This window comes from Thermobia domestica, chromosome 3 (genome assembly GCF_964235325.1).
Source record: "Thermobia domestica chromosome 3, izTheDome1.hap1.1, whole genome shotgun sequence".
Classification (NCBI taxonomy): domain Eukaryota; kingdom Metazoa; phylum Arthropoda; class Insecta; order Zygentoma; family Lepismatidae; genus Thermobia; species Thermobia domestica.
In genome coordinates this window covers 340,965,032-340,991,184 of record NC_137456.1, presented here as the reverse complement: position 1 = coordinate 340,991,184, position 26,153 = coordinate 340,965,032, and the positions used below count along the sequence as shown (strand labels likewise).

General features: G+C 36.0%; 1 protein-coding gene across 2 annotated transcripts in view; it reads left to right on the top strand.

Moving 5' to 3' along the window:
- Positions 1–232: 232 nt before the first annotated feature.
- The window catches only part of LOC145681260 (uncharacterized), a 33,963-nt gene continuing 8,042 nt past the window's right edge, over positions 233–26,153 (top strand). For both annotated transcript variants that reach the window (XM_081752836.1, XM_081752835.1), the window contains exon 1: positions 233–1,133. In XM_081752836.1, the coding sequence (XP_081608962.1) occupies positions 772–1,133 (362 nt within the window). In that variant the 5' untranslated portion in view covers positions 233–771. The remainder of the gene's footprint in view (positions 1,134–26,153) is intronic.

Sequence of the window (26,153 nt, the reverse complement as noted above, 5' to 3'; positions counted from 1 at the left end):
GTTGGCTGGATATACTTGCATTCTTGTAAAAAAAAAAAAAAAAGTAAAAGAGTATAAGCAAGAAATAAATGAAACGACTTTAGTCGATATTTCCATTAGTATAGCTAAAATTAATCATATCACATGATTTCGGTCATAGTAATTAGGCACTCAACAACTAGGAAAAATTTTGTCAGGAAAGGGAAATTTTCTAAGGGAAACTTACCAACACTGATAGAAGCTTTGGGAAACAAACAACGAAGTTCTTCAAACGTAGAGTAACAAATAAAACACAGTTCTGACCAGAGCAGAATGAAATATATTAAAAACTATACTTACAATGTGTTACAGTTTCAAGGACCCAACATCCTCTTCATCAGATACAAACACTGAGAAAAGACAGGTGACAGCAGATCTTATATACACGAATTTAGTCCTATTATTAATATGTGAAATATTTTGCACTTTTGTTAACAGCGTTCTTTTTTTTTTTTTTTTTTTTTTTTACCATTTATGTTTAATTTTATAATGCAGTGAAAAATAGCGGAATTTCAGTAAGGGTAGCGGAACGGGGCGGAATTTTGGCGGCCCAGTAGTGACTTCTCGAGTTAGGGACCTGGCAAATCTGGAGTAATTAGTCTGTAATTTTTAAAGATGTGATTGCATGTTTGATTGCAAGTATAAAATTGCTTCTATGAACGTTCTTGTAAGCCATTTCATTAACACATGCACCATAAAATAAAATGGAAGTATCAAGCATAGTTGCAAGTTCGTATTAAATTTGTAGCAATAATGGCTGGTGAAGAATCTGCTAAGTTGGAATTTTTGTACAAAGAAGAAAATGATTATGGTTTTCCTCAGGAAGATCCACTCGAAGGGAAAGGATGGACATACGAAATGATAACTGACAGCAAAGAATTAATATTATCTTCAACCGAAGGGGAGCAAACAAGAGAGAAAGATGTCGCTATGTATTCTTCGGATGTCAAATTAAACATTGGTATGATGAAATCTGAATTTGCAGTAAAAGATCCTGCCTGTCAAAATAATATAGAAACACTAAGAAAAGTAGAGGTTGAAGAGACTTGCGCTTCTTACTGTGATGACTACAAACAATTAACTGCAAGTAGTTCAAATTCAGTTGGGACAGAAAGGTAATGTTAAATTTTATATACAATAACTGGTTCAGTTTGATAATACAGTTACATGAGTACAAAATTTTATAGTTGTAAGGAATACTTTTCGAGAAATAGTTACGGGAGGTAGGCCTACGTCTAACATCAATTAATAATCAACAGTTTGGAAGTGGCGCGGCACACATAGACTAGTTGTACCCAGAAACACAATTGAGTGCACCCATCTTAATGAAGGAATCATTACCTAAAAATGAATACACATTTCAAACCAATTCTTGTAGATATTTTTGATATGGGTACTTTGCGATGGTGTTCCATATATAGAGGCTTGTTTAAGAAAAAACCTCCGTGGCTGAATGAGATCAGAAAATTTCCGAAATACTACCGTGATTTTTTTACACCGGACCAAACGTATAGATGTTTGTAACTTTATCCCCAAGTTATCTCGAATACGCCACTTATCCGAAGGTCTTCCAAAGCCATTAATAAAACATAAGTCTAACTAAAAAAAGGTGGATATTTATTGAAAAACCTATACATAAATTCAATGCATATATTACTTCATTTGCTGAAAGTCGGCTGTTTTTATTTTCAAAATCATTTTTGGGGGACGGAGTTGCACTCATCCATATAGTTTCACATCAGCACTTTAGTGTACGTATACAATAAGAATTATTATGTAAAAGACACGAATCAAATTGTGCTGGCTTGCCACTACAAAGAAGTATGGCTATGTAATTCAGGGCAGGACCGCAGCATGTTGGCCGGAGAAGGAGCGAAGTGTTGCGTAGGGAACAGGCGCGTTACAAAAGGTCAATATACATGTAAACAAGCATAGGACGAAACACACTATATGGCATAAAGTGTATTATTTTTCATGCTGATTTTGTACGTTAGTAAAGATGTTATATGAAACATTCCAATATGTTGCCATTGCTTCCATATTTGTGTTCCAATATAATACATTACTAACGTAAATTTTGCAAATATCTTGATCCCTTAAGTCTCGGATATTTCTCTAGTACCGCGACAATTACATTTATACTTCATTTCATTTACAATGGTTAATAGCTTCTTTGTGTGTGAATCCGCGTATAACAGATTCGATCATGATTAATTTATTTTTATGAAGGTAGGTATCTTAGAAGTAAGAATACAAGATATTTACGATATCTATGTACTAGTCTGTTAAAATATTATTTCGAATTGGGTCAAGATTTTACTTTGGCTCGGGCAATGACTTCAATCGGTTCTTATGGGTTCAGTCACTTCCTGGAACTGTTTCCGCCTCAGTCAGTTCTTGGAACTGTTTGTGCCTTTGGAGCTTTCACGTGGTATATATTTTTCACACGCAAATTCACTAACCGTTTGGGTTCATTGGTACCTCGCGTTTGCAGAATTAACGTCTTAGTTTTACTTTCACAACACTTTCTCTAATTATTTAATTAATTAATTACATTAATGAATTTCATACAGCCCACGTTTCTATGACTTCATTACGCAAAGTCACGCATATATATATATATATATATATATATATATATATATATATATATATATATATATATATACGAAATACGATTTGTTTATCTTCCCTACACGTTACATATATTAATACTTAGAAGTAAAATAAGACATTGTTTATACACGGGGCAAATTCAAATATGTCTAGCATTTCTTCTCTTGTTACATTTGTGGTAGATATGAGGGTAAATATATATTGGAGGGCTCGACGTTTTTACGTATGAGTACACTTGAATACCTACAAGCTTTTATTTTAGATATATTTTTACTATTCTTACAATTCACTTACTCTTAGTATATGTACCTGTATTTATTAGTATTTTTATAAACTATATAACTATATAACAATATTTATAAACTATATAACAATTTTTAGGAAATTGAAAAACTTATAATAGCAAAAAAAGTGTTTCAAATTCGATACTGGTCATGAATTTTGCTGAGCATAAACTAACAGTCTTTTTTCACGTCTTTGAAAAGATGCTTACAACCCATGGTACTTTGTAGAACACTTCTAGTGTAATCTCTCTTGACACAGAAAACACATTTTTCTTGTATAAGATTTGCACACTACTCATCGTTCTTGTAATGCATCTACAATGTAATGCGTGTCAGAGTTTCGAGCTTCGATAGGGATATACGATCTTGGACCTGGCCTAATTGATGTCATGTTTCCAATGCGAAGAAGACACATGGTAACTTCCCTCAAAAACTAGATGTGTGAGTTCATTGTGTTAAATTCGCAATGCAATTTCCAAGAAGAATCAACTGCTAAATTGAGCGCATTATTGAAAAGATTCCACCTCCGTTTCTTAGATCTGAGTTTGGGTCTGTATGATGCAAGAAGACGATTCATAACGTCAAGTCCTCCCATTCCTTCATTGTACTTTTGAATAACGAATAGTCGACTAATTGGAACCTTTATTTTATGTACACGAGAGTATCTCCTCACTGATTCTACTGGCAAGTTTGTAAAACAGTTTGAACCAACAGTTACAACCGCACTCTAATTCCACCTTACAAAGCACACATTACCATCACTTTTGACGTCAAACTTTCCTTTTTCGTCCTTAGCAAGTTTTTCTGTGGAGTCACAGGACATTGTTGAACACGATTATCTCTTACTGTTTTGTTGCTCGATTGCCTTTTCTTTCTAATTCTAAAAGAACATCATAAATTGTGAAGAAATTATAGAAAAAGACTTCGTGCTGGGCATTATTTTCTATGATTGATGTGAGACTACGAATAACTCGTTCTAATGGGATATCCTCAGTAACGTTATCAGTACTATTTTCGTTTACACCATAGAGGTCCATTGCATATGGATAACCGTCAGAAGAACCTAAAAACCATATTTTGTAACCAAAACGGAGTGGTTTACTACTAATAAACAGTTTGCAGATGTGATGCCCATAGTACGAAACTATGCTTTTATCAATGCTCAAAGATTGGTGAAAGATATCAAACTACTGCAAGTTCTTCTGTAGTTCATCGTATATAGGTCTTATTTTCCCAAATTTGTCACCTCTTGCTAAGTTAGAATTGTCAACAATATGGTAATATTTTTTGTTCGAAACGGGCTCCTGGCCTTACGGATGACACATTCGGTATGCACAGGTCGTCTGCTGTACTCCAATAGGACTTCGCAGAAGGAGAATATGATACCCACTGAGAAGTAATAAATCAAAAATTTGTAACTGTTCATATGATACTTTTATGTGTGGAGCTCACTTCTGCTGTGCGTACAAATTACACATTTGAACAAGGTGCTCAGTGTATGATGGAGGCAAGATCTTGAAGAAAATATCTATCGGAGAACTACCGTCAAGATTAGGATGAGAAACCACAAGTTTTTCTGGTGAACAAGAAATGGGATTGAGGCTAATTTTCGCAACATGTTTGCACTTAGGCACACACTGTTTCCCTTCCTTTTTTAGATGATCATGTTTATGGTATATTTTCGAGCTCATTTTCGTCATAGATGTCATTATTCACTGCCTCTGTCAACTCACCACATACGTCCTTACGCATGACAGGAACTAATTCGTCTTCATTTATATGCTCCTCGTTTGAAATGTCATCTGTTCAATCTGGAGGGAGAATGTAAATATTCGTTTGCTCATGATCAGAAACACACAAAGTGTTCAAAGTGCCTACTATTTCATCCAGCGTAAAAAATTACCTTGCCATTTCGCGATTTTAGACAACAAATATTCAAACTAACTCGCTACGTACCAATGTTCCCAAATCTGAACATTAAAATATATCATTTCCGCAATAAGAAACGATCGTCTCAGACGCACGTTCTCACCCTAATAAAAAGCACAAACACTGAACTCTCAACTGTCCACAGAAAGTCTTACCAACTTCTATATTACGTCGTAAGCACTCAGTAATACAACCTCTTGTAAAAAGCACGAAAACATCAATTGTAAAAAAATCGAAATAAATTATTTAATATACATTTTTGTGAAATTAAAGCAAATAAAACAATTAACCATTCATTCGTTTATAATACCACTCAATGTTAGACCAGAAATATAGAAAATATACAACGCTAGAACACTGAAAATTTCCTGCTTCGAAAAGGGAACAATGGTACCTAAACGATTAACGAAAAAAGTTACCTATTTCCGTACGAATCAGCTGAGCGTTAGAAGGGAGTTAGAAGCCACGTAGGTGTAATTTCATTGCACTTTTGCCACCATGATAATACCACACGGCGTTACGTCATGATCGGTCGGAGCGACTGGAATGTAATTCCTAAACTGCTTCGGGAACCGGGTAAGAGAAATCGGTTGCACTGTCCGGGTCAAAGTAAAAGCTTGCCCGAATTTTTTACATGTTGTTTATAATTCTGTGGATTTTACAGTAAATCTGTAAAAAATGAATGCTTGCGTGTTGATTCCTCTGGTGTAGAAATTCACAGAGTAGAGTTTTAGTAGAGTTCGATAGTTTAAAGTAGTTGTATCAAGAACATCATAGTTTGGAAGAAATCGCAGCCTTTTTATAAACGTTTGGTTGTAAACTTGAACTGGAGAGAAGGAAACATCAACGAAATACGGTTGGTTCAAAATTTACACACACTCCCACTTATATATATAAATATATATAAACTAATCAATCATGTGTCAAACATGGAACTCGGTTCGTAGTCTGATTTCAATCAATGAGTTGAAATACACATGTAACTTACAAACCAGGTGAAAAGTACTATCTAGGTGAGAGACCCCCTAGGGTTTGGAATGGGGGAAGATATGAGAACAATCGAAAAGGGCTGCTGTCAGTATCTAATCCATTGTCTTGGCGGTCACAAAACTAATTGGTGATAGATTCAGTAACTAAACCGGAAGTAAGTCAAGAACAATCCCAATTTGCACATTGATATCAATTTTGCTCATTCATAATAATAATAAATATAATAATATTCATTATTGTTATTATTAATAGTGAATTGTAATTTTACCGGATGAGGCACGGATAACGCAAAAATAATACTCTTCTGTGTTTATTTTTGTCAGTATCTTTAAAATTATTTTCATGCAGCTGCTGGTGTTTCAACTGGAAATGATGAAATAGAAGTTAATGCCGTTCACAAAGCAATTTTTAGCTAACCAAATGCAATAAGAATTATTTATTTTAAATTATTTTTTGACAAAGCACACAAGAAATATAATTGCAAAATGTATATTGATAATCATACTCGTTGAGTATTTGAGGAAATCACAGCATGCAATTTTTTTTTTTACTGATATGAAGAACAAACCTAAGAAATAATCTTCTTCTTTAAAATTGACAATGACGCCAATGATCCGTAATGTTTCGAAACCCGTTTCAAGGGGGAAAAGCTAGGAAATAGTTCGTGACATATCTAGGTCGATATTTACACTTTTATAGATTCTAGAAAAGATATTAACCCATTACATTGGTCTAACAAAATTGACGTGATTTCAAATTGTACCCTATATTAAAAGAGAATATCCGCCATTAATCGTTCAAAATTGAAGGCGTGTATCTAATAGAACTATTGGTAATTTTTTCATGCCTCGTACCTATGCCTCCGTACACTTTTCCAAATTTTAAAAAGAAAAACAACTCAATTTTTTTCATTGTTGAAATTTCAATATGATTATTTAAAATGAAACACTTCTATGATAGTTTTTTCATATTGACATAAATAACAGGTCAAAATTTAGAATAAATGGAAAATAGAAGAAGAAAAGATTTTCGTTGCTGGTATCTGATGACATTTCTACATTAGATTGCATAAAATTATTATTATTATTATTATTATTTTTTACTGAGGCAGTAGATACAAGAAAATTTCAAATTATATCCTTTGCATTGAGAAACAAAATCTACCATTACAAATTCGAAGTTCGATAACATTTCAAATAGAATGATTGGTAACGGTTTCTGGAGTTGTAGTTTTTAAACGGAACGATTCAACTTCAAAGTGCGAAATGTATGATTTTTTATCTTGTAATTTTTATGAGATATGTGTAGTAAATTTCGAGCTTTATCTTTCCGGATGTGAGAAAAATGTTAATATGTGCCTAGCTACAAGTTACAAAGAGAGTTTAGTTCGTAGTAGTATTGGCCCCACTTTAGGACACTTTTTGGCCCCTGGGTCCCTGCCTCAGGACCCATGGTCCCTGGCCGGGGTCAGTGTCCTAGGGGTACCATGGCCCACCCCTTAATTTTGGCATGGGGTACATAGGACCACCCCAGGACCTATGGTCCCTGGCCCAGGTCAATGACCTAGGGGTACTTAGGACCACCCCCTCTAGAATTTGGCAGGGGTACATAGGATCCCCCCCTTAAATTTTGGAAATTGCCAAATCTAAAAATTTGGTGTGATAGCCTAGGACCATAGTATGTACCTCTATTAGTATTGGGGTCTATGTCGTTTCCTTTCATGGGTAAAAAATTGCCAAAAAATTTAAATTTCGGAGGTTTTTGACCTAATTTATCCCCTTTGATGGGGTATTATTATCCTATATGGTTATATGTGCATATACAGGGGTTCATTACCTTTCATAAGACATGGGTATATTGGTGCACCCCTTTAAAATTTTGGGAGGTGTACCTTGGCCCACCCCTTCAATTTTGGAAATTGCCCAATTTAAACATTTTGGTACAATAGTTTAGAACCCTAGTATGTATTACTATAAATTTGGGTGGTCCACTTCGTTCCCTTTCAGGTGTACAAAATTGCCAAATTTTAGTACAACCACATGTTTGGTTTTTGGCTCATTTTATTCCCTTGGATGAGGTCCTATTACCTTATATAGTTATATGGGTGTATACAGGTGTTTATTTCCTATTGTAAGACATAGGTACATTTGTGCACCCCTTTAAAAATTTGGCAGGGGTGCCTTGGCCCATCCCTTAAATTTTGGAAATTGCCCAATTTAAACATTTTGGTATAATAGTATAGAACCCTAATATAGATCACTATAAATTTCGGTTGTCTATTTCGTTCCCCTTTTAGGTGTATAAAATTGCCAAAATATAAACGTAAGCAATACGTTGTACCACGTGTTTGGTTTTGACCTAATTTATTTCCTTGGTTGAGATCCTGTTACCTTATATGGTTATATGGCCATTTATAGGAGTCCATTCCCTATTATGAAACATAAGTACATTTGTGCACTCCCCTTGAAAATTTTTGGGAATGGTACCTTGGCCCGCCCCTTAAGTTTTAGAAATTGCCAAATTTAAACATTTGGTATCATAGTACTGGACCCTAATATATATTACTACAAATTTGGGTGGTCCACCTCGTTCTTTTTAGAGGCCATTTTGTTCCGCTTTAGGGGTGAACATGGATACCTTGGAATCGTCCCGAGTTCGATTCTTGGTGCTATTTTCAGGAAATGTTGAGTTTAACGTCCCCTTGAAACGATTATGAAAAATGATAGGAGGAAACATGAACTTACTTCGTTGTGGATTGAAGCAGGAACCTCACTCGCTAGAGACAAGCGCTGAGCCGCCGTACTCCATTCAGTGCGAACAGTTTCGCGTATGAAAAGAAGACGAGCAGATTTAAACAGATTATGTTACATTACACATTTCAGTGCGAGCAGTTTACACTAGGTTTATGTTTCATATAGAAAGATAGAAGATCTGTGTTGTCATTTTTTTACTTCGTGTACAACTTTGACCTTGAAGAAAACCTTGCTGACTCAGTGCTAAGCACTGGCATTAAAACGTATACACATAATCTTATTGTTTAGTTGGCTGTATTTAGAGATGAATCAGACGTTTAAGGTTGTTGGTTCGAATCTAGTTGTGTTCGCTGTAACTCAGTGCCTGAGCGATACTTAGCGAGATTTTCCAGTGTTGCCAACACTATCAGAATGAATCGATTCATTTAGTCGGAGCAGTTTCGTGACGAAAACTGATTTTTGTTTTGCACACAAATTTTTTTTCTGAAACAGAATTTTGTTTGTACATAAATTTTTTTTTCCTAAACAGAATTTTGTTTGTACATAATTTTTTTTCTGAAACAGTTTTGTTTTGTACACAAAAAATTTCTGAAACAAAATTTTGTTTTCGTACACAAAATATTTTCTGAAAACATTTTTTTTCGTACACAAAAATTTTCTGAATCAGTTGTTTTTTTCGTACACAAAAAATTTTCTGAAACAGAATTTTATTTTGTACACAAAATTTTTTATTTCGTACACGAAAAAAAAGTTCTGAAACCAAAAATTTAGTTTCATTTTTTTCATAAAACATTTTTTATTTTATCGGTAAACTGATTCAGAAAAAAGAAATTGAAATCGCAGTACATGAAAAGAATTTGATTTTAGGATGTGAAATAAAACACAGAATCATGTTTTTGTACATTTATTTTTAGCATGTGAAATTGAATACAGAATTTCTTTTTCTTCAAAGGAAGACGTGTCCGTGACGGGTACAAATTCTGTAAAGAGAAAATAAAACATATAAATATGCATGATAATATTTATTTTGTTTCCTGTGAAAGAAGAAAAACAGATTATTAACATCGAACTAACTGATCAAGAGAGAATGAGGTGAGAAAAGAAACGCAAATGTGACGTACCTGAATTCCTTTTTTTTTCTCCACTGATTTCTGCAAGGTGATGTCATCTGAGTTTGTCTCCGTTCGTGCATCGTTGAAGCATGTTCCGTGTTGATTCTTTGCCGTCTTTGAAAGGTGATGTTGGTGGGATTAGGGAAAAATATGGCTGTTATTCTGTTCTGGCTTTTTTATACCCATAGGGCAATGTTTCGTATGTGTCTGGTATTAATCGGCGTTTTTTATAGTTGAAACTGTACTTCTTTTCTTCAGGTTTTGTGACAAGATGATGATCGTGGGTTCTGTAAATTTTGTGCGGCGTGCTAATGGAGATTTTTTCACTCGATTGATTTATGATCATTTGCTCCAGACTATTGAAATTTAACTTTTGACTTGCAGTATAATTGAGTGTAAACCCACGAATTTTGCATACATAACTGGTTGATTTCGTTTCGGGGTTGTAGATTTCCAAGGCGTATTGTTTTGGGCCACCAGACACGAATTTTTTAATGTATGCTTTTGGTCCAATTGATTCCAGTTCATTTGACATTGAACCAAGAAATACTTCTGGTTCTATTGTGGGCTGTGATGGTCGCTGCGTGAATATCACGGAATCTGTATCGAAATATAGTACTCTTTCTTGCAGCAATTCTAAATATTTGTAGAGTTCCAGACGAGCTTGACACGTTGTAAATGCTCCAAGGACAACATTAGCATTGTGATTTTGTACTGGAACATCATCTTCATACTGCCAATAAAGATATAACAACGAATCATTAACTGGTAAAATTTGATTGACTTTTATATCTGGAGCAGTTAATTTCTGATACAGTTCTTTGGGGTCGTTAATGATGGTCGTTTGGCTGAAATTGTCTCTTATAGCGAGTCGTCCCCAGAAGGCATTCAAACAGAGTTTTGCAAGACTACGACGTGCTGAATTTGTAATTATATTTGCTGCATCCAAAGTTATGCCTTCACGTTGTTGTACCATTTGAACATACTGCTGCTTTTCTTCTTCGGTGACGCAATTGGCAGGCCAACCAGAAGCTTCCAGCTTAGATTTCAAAAATGTGTTAATGTATTCGCTGAATAATCCGCCAGTCTTGGTTTCTGGATCATATACGGTGATGTCGTAATCCCAAATTTCGTAAATTTCAATGACTTGATACCCAAGTTCAATGGCTTTTTGAATTTCATAGGACACCCACGTTCCTGTTAGACTTCGTTCACTGTCCGAATGTGTACATTCAGAATCTTGATTTAATGCTGTGGCACAGGCAGCACAAAGTGGAAACAACAACTTCTTATTTGAGCGAAATGGCAGCACTGGATGAAACACATTTCTGCTAGGCAAAATCTTCAACTTGACTAATCCGTTGACATCTTGAATGGCCGGCATTTCTGGATCTCCCTGTAGATATATTCGTGGATGCCCTATTGGATACCGTCCACATTTATTCACATAAGGATACAGGGAAACGATATCCAAGGATTTTATTTCTTCGCCTTCATTTTCATTTGCGACGTGATACAATTTAATGGCATTTAAACGGCCACCATAGAAGCTGTCTCTTGGATTTAATGGTGTCTTATTAGTATAAGGATGTGTGCTTAAAGAAGAGGCCAATGCTGGATTGGATTTTAACACTTGACGAAATTCACATTCCCACATTTCATGTACTTTATATCCCATGGATCGTAATAATTTGATTTTACGCTGTGTTCTCTCGTAGCGATAGTTCATCGTTTCTTCGGAGTTCTCATAAATGGGTTGATTACGGCCTGTAGGGACACATAGAGGACAGCCATGGAATCTACAGCCTTCAAATTCATACACGTGTTCCTCTTTAGTGTCGGGATCTTTGTAGTAGCCGTCCAGATGAAAACCAGCAACATAAACTTCTTTACCTTTGGCCGCATGCAAAATTGAATGAATCTCTTTTTCTTCCATGTAGGCAAGCCACTGCAAAGCAATCCGTGACTGATTGTTTCTGTGACGATATCCTCGTGCAGGGAGAATGCTAATAGTATTGGGTTTTAAGAAATTTCGTCGAAATACTAAATTGCACGCACTCGCCAAAGTGATAGCCTCTAGGAAAGGATTGACGTGAGTTTCTTGTTCAAAAGTGGCCATGAAAGATATACAAGCCATTCGAAGTACGTTGACGTCCTGGACACAATAGTTTACCAATTCTTCTTGGAAAATAAACGTATCGTTCTGGTGTTCGTTGTACCATGTCATGAATTTCTCTCGTTCATCCACTTTCATTTCATCTGCACCATAATAATGGATGTCCGGTAATTTTCCCACATACGTTTGATTTGCATCAGTATTCAAAAAGTGTGGAAAATATCCTTTGGTCGCTGGTAAATGAAATTCCTTGGATAATTTACTTAAAGCCATTGGCATGAAATTTAAGGAGTCAATAAACGATAAGTGATTCACTTTCATGCTTAAAATTTTTGCTCCGTTCAAGATCAAAGTAGGTTTCAATTCATGTTCTTCCACTAAAGTTTTAAGAATAAAATGACCATCATATCCCTTACAATTATGTGCCAAAGATACAATAAGTTTGATGTTGGATCGTGGTTGACGTAAATACGCAAGAAAGGCATTGATCGGATCATCTTGAAAAATATGTTCCCGCTGTCCACAAACTTCACACGGATGATGTATATCCTCATCTTGAACACAGTTGTAACATACTTGTTGGACCACCAGTAAATTGGGCTTATGAATGAACGTGTCTTCATCGAAGAAAGTATCCTGTGTGGCTTCGATATCATAGAAGACAATCATAGCTTTCTTGGCATGTAACACTGATGGAACTCCAGGTTTTAATTGAGTCGTATCCGGCTTCATGTAGCATTGGTGAGTAGACGTAACGTGTTTACGACACACATTACAAAAATAATCTGTACAATGATGTTGTCTTTCCCCTGTATGGACAAACGAATAAATGCGTAGACATTTGGAACACTGTTTCACCATCTTGCATATTGGTTGACCTTTATGGTATGGTACAGTCAGATGATTTATATAACATGTTTCACCATAAAATTCACGATTGCATTCTGGACACTGCTTCTTCGTATTGATCTTACTGCATGGTGGTTTCTGCAAACATTTCTCACACATGGCCGAACAGTTCTTGACGTGTCTATTAAGATGATCATATTTTTTGTGGCATGCAACACAATAGTACTTAGTAGAAAAAACGGCTGTTAATGACGTGATGATGTCATAATTAGAATTGATGCACATTAAATTGATTGGAATTTTGTCTTCGCCACCCGGTCCTTCATACAGAATATCTTCTCCGGAAAAGCTAGTGTATACGGTAAGTTTATAATTTGTCAAGTAACGTTGCAATTGTCGCAATTCTTCCACGGATCCCCCATGGTCTAAATTCACTGATGATCGAGACAAAAGCTCATGTACGTCAGGGAGAACAACACACTTGCGCTGTTTGCGATATTGATCGTAAACTTTTTTATTTGTATCCTTATATTTCTTCAGTCCAATAGCAATCACAATTGCATAAGCCAAACATTTCTTGTCGGTGTTTTTCACTCGTAAAATGCCTTTCTTGCACTTTAATAATTCGTCGTTTAATAAAAGACCTCGACGCATTCTCCCAAATCCACGGGGCACATCCACATGATGAAAATGTACAATAAAAGGTTCGTTCATGAGAAAACTATCGTTACTTTGAAGGATGCGATCAAAGGAAGCCCATAAAGTCTCCAGTGTCAAATTACTTGCACGCCGAAAAGATAGATAAAACGGTTTGTTTTTCTCATCATGAGATAAAATCGATAATCCAACCATCGTATAATTCGTCGACATTTTCCAATAAGTAATCCAGCATCTGTTGAAAGGAGGCCTGAACCCATTCAACAATATCGGTGCCACTGGTCGGAGCATTAATTTGAAATTCCAGCATTCGGCCTTCAAGATTAAAACGCCGATAATGTCTATTGATTTCTCGCAAGACAGTAAAGCCAGAAGTAGCCATATTCAAATAGGAAAAAGATAAGGTAAGCAGAAAAGGAATAGGCAAAGAAAACAAATATCTAAAACGAGAAGAGAAAAAAAAAGCACGAATTAAAATTGAATTCAGAGATCACTACGTTATCAAAATGACTACACGATCAATTCTAAAAGAATTATCATATCTCAAATAGTTTTACTGTTAAAATTTTTATTGTCATACTGGAAATCAAACCCGGGACCAACATGTAACTGACTTAACTTTCTGTAGTGATAAAAAGAATGAATGAAATTGTTTTTCTAAGCGTGCTAAGAGAATCATTGTAGTAAGCATTTTTCCTCTGACACTGAACTTTAAAACGTATGACGAACATGAAACGAAAACAAAATCTCATGCGCTTGCTTTTCTCGAGCTAAGGCAAGAAAGACTCGAATTCGTTTCTCGGCGGGAGATCAGATCCCACATTAAACTGCAAGTCCACGTCTCACGTTGAAGGGAACAAAATCGTGCGTATTTTCTTTGTTTAAGTTAATGGTAACTTTCAGAAACTGAGCTAAGTGGTTAGCGTTACGCACCTCTGGCCCGGGTTCAACACCCAGTATGCGATCAGATTCAACACTAAGCTGTATTCCTAGCCTCACTACTGAAAGGACGCTAAACCAAAATCCACAAATTTCTTGTGCTTACTTCTAATGTGTGGTATTCCTAATTCGATCCCCGGTCAAGTAAGTGAGGGTTATTCTTCCATTTGCTAAATATTGCATGATAAAATAAAAAACAGTGATAACAATGTTATCCTCATTTCAAAAGCACTCCATTGATATTAAGAAACGCGGTTGATACTTACCTCAAATTCAAGGAACGGAGTAAAGTCACGCTGACACAAGAGGTACATCTTCGTTCATTCAAGATCTTCGTGGAAGTAGAACTTCAAAATGAAATTAAGAATTTTATTTAGATCTGAAACGGGTTCAACTATAAAGTGACAACACTATCAGCCAATCAGAAACGAGGAAAATGAATCAATGACATCACGGAAAACCAATGAAAACACAGCTTTCATCATGTATCATGAGCCGAAACGTGATGTAAGAAGCAATCTGATTGGTTGTGACATTATTCACGTTTTTCTCCTTACACATCAATCGTTACGACATCTAGTATCGCAATTTTGATCATGACATCATACCGTTGACTCGTTAGTTTTTTACGACATTCAAATTAACACATCTAAAATGTGATTAATTTTCCTTAAACTTGATTAAAAAATGTAACACTCATCGATATGTTATGAAACTGTCTTTGACATGAATCTAAAGTTGCGCTTTAAAAGTCCGTCAGCTGAGAAAAAAAAATGCTGATGTAGTATAAGCAGATTCTGCAATTTCACAATAACAAACTTCTATGCGTAACAACGAGCAGAAATGTGTAGTAATGTAACATAATCTGTCCATGTTCTTTTCATACGTGAAATAGCTCGCACTGAATGGAGTACGGTGACTCAGCGCTTGTTTCTGATGTGTGAGTTCTCTGCTTCAATCCACAACGAAGTAAGTTTATGATGTTTTCTCATTTTTTATCATCGTTTCAAGGGGACGTTAACATTTCCTGAAACTAACACCAAGAATCAAACTCGGGACCATTGCATAGTTATCAACACACGTGTACGGTCGCTTAGCGTTTGTCTCTACTGTATGAGGTCCCTGCTTCAATCCTCAGTCAAGGAAGTTCATGTTTTCACCATTTTTCATCATCGTTTTCGCGGGGACATTAAATTCAACATTTCCAAGAATCGAACTCGGGACGATTCCAAGGTATCCATGTTCACCCCTAAAGCGGAACAAAATGGCCCCTAAAAAGAACGAGGTGGACCACCCAAATTTGTAGTAATATATATTAGGGTCCAGTACTATGATACCAAATGTTTAAATTTGGCAATTTCCAAAATTTAAGGGATGGGCCAAGGCACCCCTGCCAAATTTTTAAAGGGGTGCACAAATGTACCTATGTCTTACAATAGGAAATAAACACCTGTATACACCCATATAACTATATAAGGTAATAGGACCTCATCCAAGGGAATAAAATGAGCCAAAAACCAAACATGTGGTTGTACTAAAATTTGGCAATTTTGTACACCTGAAAGGGAACGAAGTGGACCACCCAAATTTATAGTAATACATACTAGGGTTCTATACTATTGTACCAAAATGTTTAAATTGGGCAATTTCCAAAATTGAAGGGGTGGGCCAATATACCCATGTCTTATGAAAGGTAATGAACCCCTGTATATGCACATATAACCATATAGGATAATAATACCCCATCAAAGGGGATAAATTAGGTCAAAAACCTCCGAAATTTAAATTTTTTGGCAATTTTTTACCCATGAAAGGAAACGACATAGACCCCAATACTAATAGAGGTACATACTATGGTCCTAGGCTATCACACCAGATTTTTAGATTTGGCAATTTCCAAAATTTAAGGGGGGGATCCTATGTACCCCTGCCAAATTCTAGAGGGGGTGGGCCTAAGTACCCCTAGGTCATTGACCTGGGCCAGGTACTATAGGTCCTGGGGGTGGTCCTATGTACCCCATGCCAAAATTAAGGGGTGGGCCATGGTACCCCTAGGTCATTGACCCCGGCCAGGGACCATGGGTCCTGAGGCAGGGACCCAGGGGCCAAAAAGTGTCCTAAAGTGGGGCCAATACTACTTTCGTTCTATTTCAAACACATTCGGGCTTAGAAAATCTTGTTTGCACCTTATTGGAAACTATCGTCAAAGTATATATTTGGCATGACGCTAACTCTACTGGCAAGCTTTAAAAGCTTTTGGATCGTTGTATATAATCTTGTAAGGTTGGGTATCTAAAGTGCTGCTTTCCGGCTTGTAACTGCGAATGGTTAAAATAGAGATCCTGTCATTTTTTCGGTGAGTGACATAAATTGATATCATTTTTGGGAATTTAGGAAACATAAAAGATCTCTAGTACAAGCCACGAAAAATTTCACAACCGCTCTATTTCAAGTATATTTTAAGATTCAGCCATCTTCTGTATTGCATTTTTTTCTTCTAACTTCAGAAAATGGAACCTGAGGTCAGTCTTTCTTACTAGATGAATAAAATAAATTATGTGTTGTTTTTCTAGATTTTGGACGTGAGAATGGCCCTAGATACAAAACAACCATATTTTTTATCTGTTTCGTTTGAAAAGTCTTTTGACATTATGCGGATTATTCTCGCCACTGTAGCTTGTAACTATATGTACTTTCGGCCTTATTTTACTTTTATTATACGAGTGAAATAAATATTTTTGTAATCTCTCAGCAGTGAATGAATCACATTCTGCGTTTTGTAGGAATGTTTCTTGTATGCTTTAGTAGAAAATATATTGTAAAATCAAGGATATTTTTTCATTTCTTAAAATGGTTTCGAATCTGAAATTCGAAAATAGATCCTTCTGGTTTGGAATCTGACATAATACCACCTCTAGTTTTATGAACTGTATACAGAAGTCTTTTTGGTAAGTAATATGTCCATAAAACCAAAGCAGCTTTTGAGACTTTTAAGGGTTTACATGCATAAGTTTAATAGAAAATTTTATCATATCGAGAAGCGAATGTTTGAGCATGATTCATCGTCTTAGCTCAACATTCAAGGCTATTCAATTTATTTATTTATTTATTTAACAATCACCAAATACAGCTCAGAGGCCATTTTATAGTGGATACCTAACAACAGCAATAAAAATCAAAAGAAATAGGCAGATGTGGGCCAGGGCCTATTTAGTTGGTACTATCCTGGTATTTGCCTAGTGGGACTGAATGAGACTGGAAAACCCGAGTCAGGATGGTCGGCAACGGGAATGGAACCCAAGACCTCCCGAATGCGAAGGAAACGCTCTACTACTTGCGCTAATTCGCTCAGTTCTCCCGAAACGGAAAGTAGTTCAAATTTACTATGACGTCCGGTTCATGACTGACTTCCGTACAAGATAAACGGTCAATGCTTTCAAGATGATTTTATTATAAGTATTTCAGTGTCTTATGAATAGGTCCTATTTCGTCCGTTAACCCTGTTTTCAAACCGAACTTTATTCAGTTTAGTCATTTTGATTTTAGCCTTTATTGCCACAGAAGGTAGCTGTAACACACAACGAGAAGCGATTGTTTGTAAACGATTCAGTATCTATATATAACATACGTATCATGACTGTCTATTACTCTGGCAAAACTGGATGTTGTTCAAATTCACTATTACTTCAGCTTCTTACATTTTCTGCTAACTCCTATTCAAACCGGAGCGATTAAAACCGAGTATGATGCGTTTCGGTTTAAATATTTGTCACCATAGAACGGGAACGATAACAGATATTGACAAACTTTTTTTTTTTTTTTACATTCAATGGACAGTCTAAAGATGACATACTACACGCGCAACAATCTAGCAAGTTCGGAAGTGTTTGAAATTTAAAAATATAATTCGTTTCTATACTGACTTCTATCTACAAAAGACGGTAAGGGATATCGAGATATGCTTTGTTACAATCGGTTCAGTTCCCAAATGTCGGTACCATCTTCTCCGTTAAGTCTTTATTCCGACCGCTAGTTTTTTAAATGACCATTTCCAGTTTCAACATTATAGCTTCTGAACAAAGACAGACAAGCGTGTGTATGTGGATTTTTCTTGGTTCTTTTTTGTTCATTTCAATATTTCATTCCTTTCTCATCATTCCTTTGTCTTTAGACTAGCCGACATAGCCGTGAGACGTGAAACTAAAGAATTCATTTAATTTCATTTTGAATGAAAACGGGTCAATGGTTGAACATTCACCTCTGATACACCTGGGTAGTGCTGCAATCCTAGTTCGCGCCAATCGGACTTTGTGGTAGACAAACACCGTGTAAGTAGGTTTCCTTGGGGTTCTATTTTCTTCGTTTCAATATTTCATTCATTTCTCATAATCCCTGTCCTGTTTAGCGTGGTCGGCATAAGCGTGTGACATAACACTTAGATTTCATTTTCGTGTCAAAACGAAAACGGTAGCAGGTAGGGTAACGCGGATCTCTGAAAACAATTCGGCGTTTAATTGCAACATATGATTACGAGAAAAACTTGTGCAGAGGATTCAGCTTCGCAACACAATGTATAATGACTATCCTCAACATTCTTAAAGTGAGGACGCACTGGCTCAGTAGTAGAGCGTTCGCTTCTGGTGCATGGGTCCTTGTTTCGAACGCAAGTGCTGCCAAGTGAACTTTGTGTTGGACAAACACCGTGTGCGTGGGTTATGTCGGGCTTATTCCCCCATCCCGCTACTATCATTCCACAATTTCTTTCATTTCTTATCATCACTGTCTCCTTTAGCCAAGCCGGTGGAAACGTTGACCATAAAACACAAAGAATTTTAAAATGGCAAGCTGATCCCATTTACAATTACATCCATTTTCAGAACTGATTTTTTTTTACAGCAAAAGCGCTAAAAGCTATTAACTTGCGGTTTCTTGCAATCGATTTGGCATTTAAAGAACATGTTCAGTTCCTGCGTTGAGATTCTATTCGAACAAGAAGTGATTAGAAATAACGATGTGTGGTTTCAACACTTATCGTCACACAACAAACACTAATAGATAGGGAGAAGTATTTTCTTCAAACTGTTCAACGTGACTATTTACAGTACTGTACGAGAAACGGAAATATTCGATTTACCATTACGGTTTAAACACTGATTTGCGTAGAGCCAAAACTCTAAGAAATATGGATGTGTTCTTCGACTCGAGTTTGCTGGTCGAGAAACATTACTTTCCGTTGAAGCTCTATTCAAACCATAAGTGTTTAAAATTACCAGTTTCCAGTTTCAACTTTTATCGACGTAAAACGAAAATTGTAACAAATAGCGTGTAATTATTTTATTTAAAAAGATTTCAGCCATTTCTAGCGTCTCAGGAGAAGTTAGGATAACTATCGACAACACTGTTCCAAAACAGAAATTGTTTCAAGCTTACAATTATTACCAGTTTTATTAAATCGATAAAACATATTGATATAAGTTCTTTTTAAATTATTAATTTGACAAGAATTGGTTTTGTTTTACGTTAACTCTAAGATGAAACCGGAAGAGGTTGAAACTGTCCATTTCTGGTTTCAAAGGTTATCATAATAAAACCCAAATGATAATAGATGTCGACAAATTATATTTGGAAAGAATATAAGTTCTCTTTCTTATATAAAAGCTCACAACCCGCAGCAGCGCATCGAATCCGAAAGTGGTTGAATTTATTAGTACTTCTGTTATCAGATTTTCATACAGAAAAACTCGAAAAGATGTAGAGGGATGTTTTTGAGACCTTTTTTGCGTCCCAAGTGTAGCTTGTATCTCATCCCTCCACCCTCTATTCAAATTGGAAGTGCTTCAAATTAACGATAGTTTTCAAGATTTATTTGGACAGAGTTAATAGCGTAAGAAAAAATAACCCTTCTTTACATGGAATCAGTGTCCAAGGAACAAACACTATTTTTGACCTTGTTCTCTACTGCAACCAGTATTTACAGAGGTATTACCTCCAGTCTGAATATTGAATTCGCTTAGTTTGGAAGTCTTAGTTTCACACTTTAAATCTATATTCACTTGTTTAACTTGGGTATTGGTACTGATCATTCGTGTAATATATGTCACTAGGTTGACTCCTAGTCATAGATGAAAAAATTCGAGTAGTGTAACAGATTTGTGGCAGACGTGCGAATTATTAAGGACGATGTAGCTGCTTCACCCTTTTTTCCTCCAGTGCCACCAGTTATTGTTATTTTAACTACTATCCAAAAGTAAAGCAACGATGTTTAATTCGTCGTTAAGACAATGATATATTGCTACCCACGCCACGTTCTTACCATTTCGACATTTACTTTGTATATCTCACACATTCGCTAACATCCTATCACTTATTCAATCAATTAAAAGCATTTCACGAACTCGTTTAACTTGATCATTTGTAGTTCTCTTACTGTACCAAAATATTTCGGTGAGATTTTTAAACAGCTGTTTATTTCCTCATTTTCATATGTACGCGATACTTTGTCCGCTTCTATCATTTTGCTAAGTATCTTATAATTAAAAGCTAAAGCTATTGGGCTCTATGCAGAATCGTTCTGACGTGTCATTAGACCCATGCTGAAGGGTTCGACGGCCCCTAGTATGACGGTAATCATACTTTAGAACTACTCTGCATTAGCGTCCGGTAACGCACCGGACTTACGAGTGTAAGGTCGTGAGTTCGATTCTAATTTGGGTCACATTTTTTGATATGCAATGATCATTAGCACATGTGTAACTATGTCAGTAAACTTTCGTCCCGTTCAATGCATTTTATTCATGTGTGTGTTACAAAAGTTTACTAGCTTGTATAATTCTATAGCAAAATACCAGTGGTGTGTTGTAGAAGAAATTTCCTTTGGATGTATAATAATTTTTGTAAGTGATAGTTGTTCATGTAATCATGGAGATAAATGTAGATATTTGTATAGACCTATCACACAGCTACAGTTGTATTTTTAACATATGACCTGTAAACATTACTTGTAATCGAGTAGAAAGAAAATACTGTCTGTTGAACAGATTCACAAGATATCTCAACCGTAAATAATGCACATGCAATACTACGTTGAAAAATGGATAATTTACCCAACTATCTCGCCTTTAATTAAGCTGAATAACATTACATTTTGTAATATATTGTATTATATAGATGGTTAATAACATGCAGGAAATAAGACCTGCGAATTTTCAAAACAAAATTTGATTAATTTACTTAACGTTATGTGAAGTAAATGAAGGTTCACGTCACTAAATGTAGAGTCGATGTTCATAAAAGAAATATATCAGATATATTTACAAAAGTAATGCAAACAAAATATCTAAGCTAATAGTTTCACCTTGTTTGCGACAGAAATATGCATGGGAATTGTAATATTCTTCTTAAAGTATAAAACTATGTAGGCGGGTTTGTAGGTCAGAAGCGACAAGAGAGATTATACAACAGGAGCCTATTAAAGTGCGTGATAGAAAACCAGTGTAGTTTGGTTTAATCGTGGATTATATCCAGTAGAGGTGTTCTTTATCTGACGCCATGAACCTACGGGACCACTTAACCACAGGGTGTTTGTGTTTTGTATATTACCGTATGTATACTTAAGTTTAACGATGAAGAGTATATTGCATTTTCTTCAGTTCTCACATATGCAGGTAAAATTACACAGCAAAAATTACTATCAAAACTTCTATTGGAACCATGGTCTGTTGGAAATATTTAACTCTTTAGGCTCTCATTCATAATTTCGTGAACGTATGCACAATAAATTCTTTGCTTTTAGCCAGTGAAACAAGCACCCGACACCTCTAAAACAGTATATCAAAAATACCAATGCTTAACTTCAACTTTTGAATTCCACAGATCGTTCCGTATACAGAGCCAGGGTAAACTTATTGTACACTGGCTCAGGATCGTTGCACTTTCACAGTCATACTTTTGGCTGGATTGAAATATTGACCAGTTTCAAGACGTATTTCTACAAAGAAAAAGAAACTTTAACTAAGAAAGTATAAGTGTAATGTGTATTTTCTTCGTAATCCGTTGGTGAAGCCTCGAAATACGATATTTTTTAAAATTTTTATTTTAAATGTGTTCTTCTTTTCTAGTTTCGGCCTTTTAAATATTTATATAGGTTAAGTGTTAATCACAACATTAAGAATATTGTATCATAATTTTCAATCCCTCTGTCGCGTAAAAAAGGTTATACCATGTATAAACCTTTAATACTAAGTAGATGTACTGAAGAAAAATTTCCAACAAGGTGCTCTCCCTTGAATATTTTTGTGTATTAACTCGCGAACAAAACCGGCAATTTAAACTAGATTTACTTAGGCAAAAATTGTGATTCTGTGGCCCATTTTGCCAGTTCACATAAGTTAACATGAAATTCCGTTATTTATATGAAAAATGATGAAAATATTTTGTTTGCCTGATTTTTTTTTTTTAATTTTGTGCCACGAGACCTTCTGCAGTTTTAGACGTTTTACATGTTAGAATACCGAAACTAGTCTATATGTAGTGTTTCAGATGTATGGGTTCACAGCTGAATAATTTTTCATGACATTCCAACAGAAATGTAGGTATCCTAGTTTATTTTTTTTTTTTATATGCTGGCAAAGCTGTGATCACTAAACTGCATCAGATGGTGTCTAATGGATAACTGTGCAATACATCTTATTAGGAGGTCAGATCGAAAAGCAACGCGCAATATTTTTTCCCAAAAAAATTTAATATACCAAAACCAAACAAAGCACAAAAAGTTACGTATTTGATCCACTTTTCTACAGTCACCAACTTTCTCCATACGTTTCTATAAGCGTGGTACCGGTTTCAGGATGCTCTGTTCATGAAAGTCTGTTATGGTGGAGTATAGGAATGTGCGGACTGTTGTTTTCACTTCCGCATCTGTCGCAAAATTTTGACCGGTGAGGAATTTCTTCATGAGAACATAGAGATGTGAAAGTGAGAGACGAAAGAGACTTGTGGACTGGCAGTAATGATGAAGTTTGACGTTGTCACCATTATTGTAGCGGCGTTTGTCACGCAGGGCACGACGCAACATTAACCAAAGTTTTAATTTACGCTGCAGCATTTACAGTGATCCAGTGTTTAACAAATCTCCCAATAAAACAACAAACAACCCAGAACTCTGTCACAAGCACTTTTCTCGCAAATTGAATTACGTTTAGTTTTTGTCGTGTTGAAAACCAGTATGTTTCCAGTCCATAAAGACGTGCTTGGTCTCGGGCGTCTAATAGTATGCCCAAGACATCCACGTTTGCATACAGATGGCATAACGCGTTAGGTGATCCAAGCATGTCATCATTCGCTGAGCTTCGTGGTTATCTGTCAAGTTCTTAAGCACCTACTTTATGGAATTGCAATGTGTCCTGAGCAAGGTCGTACACTACAGCGTAGTAAATGTTGAATTTCTGCAAAAGGTTCGCACGTGCACACGACGGTCACTTAGAATTGCTGGCTGGATGGCGCTGATAATCTGCGGTGTTGAAGCTGTTACCGGGTGCCTGGAGCTTGGCGAAATGCACAATAACTGGAAACATTGCAACAGTCCATATAATCGTCCCCATATACGGTACGCATGTTACAGTAATTTTCTCTTGGTGTATGCCCTTTGATTCATTGAAATCTAATCATAACTGGCTTCTCTTCACATGTGAGGGAAAGTAACAGGACGCAATATTTCTTTCGTAGTTCAAGTTTGTGTCGCTAGAGCTACATAAGAAAACATAGATATCTCTGTAGCACAAATTCCAAACTCTCTCGTCATGCAATTTCTCCATTCCAGCTGGAATACTTGGGGAGAAAAAAATGTGGTTTACAATCTGCCCTTGAATTTAAATCATATGGTAATTTTATGTATTTAGGAAACAACGGTAATTTCCCGTTTTCGTTCCTTAAAGCCAATAACACTTGCCCACTGGTTTTCAGTAAAGATTTTAATTACGATACCCGAAAATAACGTAAGAAGAATGTTTTTAAGCTGATGCTGGCAACCCTGCAAACTTAAACCGCCAGTACAAACGGGGTAAGGGAGCTTGTACGAGGCAGTTAATATCAGACGCACATTTTCTCGATTTATGTTCAGTTTATCCTCAATCATTTTCACGGTTAATCGTCTATTCTCTCAGAGAAGTTCCCTCTCTCTCTGTATGCTCTCTTCCATCCATATTGTTGTGAGTCGCCCACTACGATGTTCATCTTCGATTTCTGTTCTGCCTTCGCTAATATTTTGTACCAACAATATACCTCTGCCATTGATAACAGTATATTTCCAAAGGCTATAACACGAATGGATCGTGTTCTTGTTCGGGAAGGTCATTCTTATAACATGGTGGGGTTCGATTCCCGCTTGTCCCCTTTCGGAAAGACATTCTCATGAACTTCTGAGTTCGAATCTTGTCCGGTACGCCTTACTAAGGGTGGTTTTAGTGGTTAGAATTCCTATGAGGTACTGCACCAGATCGCAACTTGAGATGAGCCCAAACCAAACTGGCATATGCGCGTACCCACCTTCAGTGACACGCCTACTTCACACTCACTCAAGTTGAATAATATTAAGTACTGAATTCTTACCGTTCTGGTAGTGATCGATGCGACAAACATGGATTAGAACTGAAAACCAGAAATATACACGAAAATGGTTTTACTCAAACACGAAATATTACACATATCATATACATACTTACTTCAATATCTTGTTAATATGATTATTGTTGATACCCTTTGAAACTTGTATTTTAGATCTTTCTTTTATCATTTTAACATAGTGAATTTAAGCCCTTGTATTTGTTAATAGAAAAATAAAAAAAGGAATTTTAAAAGATCAACTCAAAAATATATGATATGACGACGAAGCCGGCTCATTCCATGATAAGAGAGATGATTATTTTACACACGTTAATCACTGAGCACTACTTCACACAACAGTTTGGTTCTGGAGATTTCACAAGAAAAAAAGAGGGGGGTTAGTGGACTCTTTAGGAGGGCAATCCTTTAGTAGATTCTTCTTCCCACTTTTGAATAGATTTCAGACTTCCTTGAATAACTCCAATTCCTATTGTCCGGCTGGATAGTCGACCGTTAAGTTACTTGTGGTACACTGATTAACAATTAAAGAAGTAAATTTATCCCTTGTCTTACTTACGTTACTTCATCGCTAATATGAGTAAAATTCAGTAATGGATTTGGTATTTGTTGTAGAACAGCAATATTTACAAGGAACTGATAGAACGTGGCATCTCCAATCTTAGACAAATTTAGTTGTTTTGTAGCATTTTCATTGAAATTTACTTTAACATACGTAGGTGACGAAATTATATAAGTTTCACACTTCACTCATACATATTTTAACACAATATCATAAATGATGACCTGATTAGCAATGGATATCTTTGCTGAGTCGTTTACATCTTTTCTTTTTGGTGGCGTCCCATAGCACACACACACTAGTTCCCGCGCCTTCCCTATCTAGCGTCGGTAAGCTTGCGCTAGTCACACCAGAAGATTATTTTAAAAATATCCGTAAGAAGTATTCTTCACAAGAAATATATAGATCATAAGGCGTTAAATCAGTTCACTATTAACATATAATGATTAAAATATTGAAATTAGTAAAAACATTCTACGATTACATTTAAGTCGATGGTACTATATTTTATAACATCACGACTACATCACATCCCTTTTGTTCGGTGAACAGGAAGTACAAGTCACCACTCAAAGGACTGCCAACTCATAGAAAAAGATAAAACCATAACACAGTTTGCGTCAACGTACAGTGCATGGAGCCTTATTCCAATTCAGCCAAGAAGAACTGGGAAAATTATAATGGAATGGGTGTGAGGGGGGCCACACGCTC